Genomic DNA, 4,623 nt, shown 5'->3' on the forward strand with positions numbered 1-4,623 from the left:
GAAATGGGCTAGTCCAGGTGTGAGAGTTAGCCGAGAAAAGGGCTAGAGCTAAAGAGCCAAGCAGTGATTAAATGAATACAGTTTGTGTGTTGTTATTTCGGGTAAAGCTAGCCATGCGGGCGGCCGGGTGCCAGGGATGCAGCCCTACCGCTACTATTACTACACCACCCCCTGGGCTGGAGACCGTTACTAAACAGAGAGCAAAGTGAGAAATGAGATTTCTCTGCCCCCTGAGTGCAGATTCGAGGAAACAGTGCCTCAAGGTCCCAGCACACCGAGCTTTCCCTCCATGACTGATGCCCCCTTTGGACTGTGAACCTCTAGAAACCCTCCCCTCCATAAGCCACTGCTTGTCAAATATGAGAAAAGTAATGAATACGATGTGCTGGCTAGTTTTATGTCAACTTGACACAAGCTAGAGTCTCTGGAAGGGAGGAACCCTCAACTGAGAAAATGTCTCCAAAAGATCCATTTGTAGCCAAGACTGTTGGGCATTTCCCTAATCAGTAATTGATGGCCGGAGGGCAGGCCATTGCGGGTGGTGCCAACCCTGGGTAGGTGGGCAAGTCAGTAAGCGGCCCCTCCATGGCCTCTGCCTCAGCTCCTGCACTGCTTGGGTTTCTGTCCTGACTTCCTTCAGTGACGATGATGAGGAAGTGAAAGCCAAATAAAGCCTTCCCCACTCAGGTTACTTTGGTCATGGTGTTTCATCACAGCAATAGTGACCCTGACTGGGGCTGGAGAGATGGCTCAGTGGTTTAGAGCACTGATTGCTCTTCAGGAGAACCCGGGTTCAATTCCCAGCACCCATGTGGCCACCCACAACTGTCTCTGACTCCAGTTCCAGGGGACCCAACACCCTCACACAGACAAATCCAGTCAAAACACCAATGCACTTAAAATTAAATAAAAAATTAGTAATCCTAACTAAGACACAGAGTTTCCAAACATACTCATGGATGGTGATCTTTGTGGGGATTTCGGTCCAGAGCCGGGCATAGCGAACAGGCACCACAGACTCCTGAGGATCCCGGTCAACGTGCATGTGGAGCATGAGCCGACAGAAAGAAGCCCGGAGGTCAAAGGGCAGGCTCTCATCAGACACACACCGAAGGATCAGGTCTACAGACAGCTGTGTGGAGATCTGGTTGATGGCCAGATACTGGCGGTCCAAGCACATTCTCGCGAAGAGGTTTAGCTGGTACCTAAAAGCATGAGGTGCGTTACGTTATCCATCTTTCCTCCATTAAGGCCCTAAACAGCCGCTGGGCGTGCAGATGGATTTATAAGTACCCACACACTGAGCCAAACTCTTTAGACAGGGAGAAAATGAACACACAGGTCTAACACCATCCCTGTCTCTACAGCCCTCTCACAGCCGGGACTTCAGCCCTAACATCAAGAGCACCAAGCTTGGCATGGATGGTGAGACACGGGGAGCTGACTCTCCCTCTCCACCTTTCCCAGCCTCTCTTGGGGTGGGGGTGCGGAGCCTCCAGAATCTGCACTGACTTTATCCCCACCTGGTTGGAAAAGCAAACAGGCTTGGTCCCAGTGATGCTGCCCCAGAGATCTTCAGCCTCTAAGGTTAAGGGTTAGATTAACCCGTTGAGCCGTTGGATTGGCTTTGAGATATAAAAGCCAGGTGTTTGGCATCTGTCTCTGGTTCCCACCAACCTATCTGAGAACTTCCGCCTTGGGTTTTATCCCTTAAATTCAAAGAGCTGGTTGGGTCTTTTTCACTGTTGTTTGGTTTTTTTCTCTCTTTGAAGCGGGGTGGGCATCCACATGCAAACCTCTTATGAGAGACAGCATTTGGGAGCTAGTTCTCTGCCACTGCATCGGGCTTGCATGACAAGCATTGCTACCCATTGAGCCATCTTGCCAGCCCCCCAGCTGGGTTACTAAACCCAACATGCTGACCCCTGGGAACCACCTCACATGTCCTTGCTAATAAACACAGGTGCCCTTTCAGAACTACAGACACTGACCCCTCTCGAGCCCCAAAGATCACATGCTCACACGACCCACAACCACTTCCTGTGAGGCCACCTCTGCCACCAGATCTGTCTCACCCCAGTTTCTCCTCCCCCTCAGTCCACAGTCAAGGTCCCATTGCTTCTCATCTGCCCCTACGTCCCATCAGTAACAGGAAGAAACACCTACTGACAAAAAGTCCCAAGCTCACCAGAGAACACCAGCAGAAACCACATATATTAGCCCTCATTCTGAGATCTTTAGGGGGTCCTGACCATCTCAGCTGCCCCCTTAGCGGTTTGAGAGAATCAGCTCCCTCTGGAAGGCGAGTGGCCCCAGTACCTATAATAGGTCAGAACTTCTAGGTCAGCCTTGGTGCCCTCCTTGGCTTCCTGGGCGAGGTGCCTGATGGCCTTGCCGTGAGGCTCCTTGTTGCTGTCAATCCAATAAAGCCAAACCTCCTCATCGTCAATGTCGTCGGGAAGGATGGAGCTCTCCATGGGGTTTTCCACTTGCATAGACACCAGCCTTGAAACAACGACACACAAAATCTATTAAGAAGCGCACGTTTGGCGAGGGACGCTCAGACAGACGCCTCCACGGGGCAGCTTACTTTGTCTGAATGAGGATGTCCGCATTGCCAGGACTCAGCATGAATTTGCAGATGAGTTCCTGGGTGATGGGGATGGCAGTGCTGTTGGACACACAGAGGTCAGACAAATAGTCTAGAAACCTAGGTGGGGAAGAGCAAACGTGAAGGAGAAGCATTTTATTTTCATATTTTAACAATGTACCTTTTAGTAATTCTTCAATGACTTCATTACTGTAAACAAAGCCACTTGAGATTATCCGCTCAATTTGATTTTTTTTTTTAGTTATTAAAGGGTGGGCGTGTCCAGACTTGGGTTCTGTCAAGCCACGGTGTGTGTGGAGGTCAGAGGACAACGTTCAGCCGTCCTTTCTGCCCATCTGGAGGCAATCTCCTGCCTCTGCTGCGCTGTGCCCATCGGGCCCACCCACTGCTAGCTGATGTGCTGCCTCCACCTCCCCTCTCACTGCAGAAGAGCTGGAATCAGAGATGGGAGCCAAGCGTCGCTGCACCCAGCTCTCCTACCAGAGATCTGGGGACTGAACTCGGGCTTCAGCAGCAAATGCTTTTACCCCCTGTACCATCTCGCCAGCCCGACAAAACATTTTAATAAAATCATCACAACAGAAATATAATTTGGAACTTAATAAAAGAAGCCCGTGTTGATGCGGTTTTCATATTGTTTCATGCAGAGTTTTTCTGTGCTCTGCTCATCTACCGCATCATTAAAAGCAAATTAAACAACACTTTCTGTTACATATAAGCCTTGTTTAGAATGGGTGTGTTTGCTTCTATTTTTTAGGTGATATTCATCCATTAGCACAAGGACTCATGTTTAGAAAATCATTTATCTTCCCTCAAGTGAGTGTCTCCAAAACCAAGTATCAATAAAAAAGCAAAACAAAGTGAGTATATGACAGGGTTAGGAAGCATGCTTCAGGAAAGGGCAATCGGTCACAGGAGTGGATGGTCGATCACAGGAGGGAACGGTCACAGGAGGGGACGGTCACAGGAGAGGACGGTCGGTCACAGGAGGGGACGGTCGGTCACAGGAGGGGATGGTCGGTCACAGGAGGGGATGGTCACAGGAGGGGACAGTCACAGGAGGGGATGGTTGGTCACAGGAGGGGACGGTCGGTCACAGGAGGGGACGGTCGGTCACAGGAGGGGATGGTCGGCCACAGGAGGGGACAGTCAGTCACAGGAGAGGGCCCTGTGCAGCTTCTAGCATTCACTGTTACAGAACTTAGCAGAGTAAGCACAGTGGGTGTCTTTGGCCAGTCTGCATTCACTGTGCCCATCTAAGGCAGCAAGGAGTGAAAAGAGAGAATGCAACCCCCTCAGACCTGGCACCCCCTTCCTGTGCAACCCCCTCAGACCTGGCACCCCCTCCCTAACTCGGTCGGGGGTGCTCAACAGGATGCTGTCTGTCTTTCATTTTCTCCTTCCTAAACTGTGGGTGAGAGCTCAGCAGCCCCCAAGTGTGGTGGTCACTGTGTCATCTCGACACTGGGAAGGCTGAGGCAGGATTGCCTCAACCGGAAGTGAGTTCCAGGCCAGCTTGGCCTACAGTTGTGAGAGGGAAATAAAACAAAACATCAGGCCCTAGGTTCAATTCCCAGTACCAAAATAGAAACGGATAATAAGTCATTCCCTTCATTTTATTAAAATCGAGATAGCAATGCACAACACTAACTCCGTGATAATGCTTCGGATAATATTTGAGGCGCCCACCAGGAGTGCCCAACCTTTTGACAGCGCAGGATGGTGCCATGGCCCATAAATGTGTTGGCCCCCATTTCACAGCTCTCCTAGGTCCCATGTGGCCCACAGTTGCAAGCTGGGCACCTGCGTGAGGCTATGGGAATATGTTTTGGGGGGTTTTGTGCCTTCTTTTTGCAGTACTGGGGATTAAACCTAGGGCCTCACGTTCTCCCACTGGGCCAACTCTTCAACAGTGTTTTAGATTTATTTTACTACAGGGCCCTACTAAGTTCCCACACTGTCTGCCCTACTAAGTTCCCACGCTGTCTGCCTTACTAAGTTCCCACGCTGTC

General features: G+C 50.6%; 1 protein-coding gene across 2 annotated transcripts in view; it reads right to left on the reverse strand.

The window, feature by feature from the left end:
* Positions 1 to 4,623, reverse strand: part of Itpr2 (inositol 1,4,5-trisphosphate receptor type 2) — a 408,993-nt gene that overhangs the window by 282,435 nt on the left and 121,935 nt on the right. For both annotated transcript variants that reach the window (XM_005364599.3, XM_026787888.1), the window contains 3 exons: positions 2,591 to 2,710; positions 2,320 to 2,505; positions 954 to 1,205 (listed from right to left, as the gene is read on the reverse strand). In XM_005364599.3, coding sequence (XP_005364656.1) covers positions 954 to 1,205; positions 2,320 to 2,505; positions 2,591 to 2,710 — 558 coding nt within the window. The remainder of the gene's footprint in view (positions 1 to 953; positions 1,206 to 2,319; positions 2,506 to 2,590; positions 2,711 to 4,623) is intronic.

This window comes from Microtus ochrogaster (genome assembly GCF_000317375.1).
Source record: "Microtus ochrogaster isolate Prairie Vole_2 chromosome 14 unlocalized genomic scaffold, MicOch1.0 chr14_random_2, whole genome shotgun sequence".
In the NCBI taxonomy this organism is placed as follows: Eukaryota; Metazoa; Chordata; class Mammalia; order Rodentia; family Cricetidae; genus Microtus; species Microtus ochrogaster.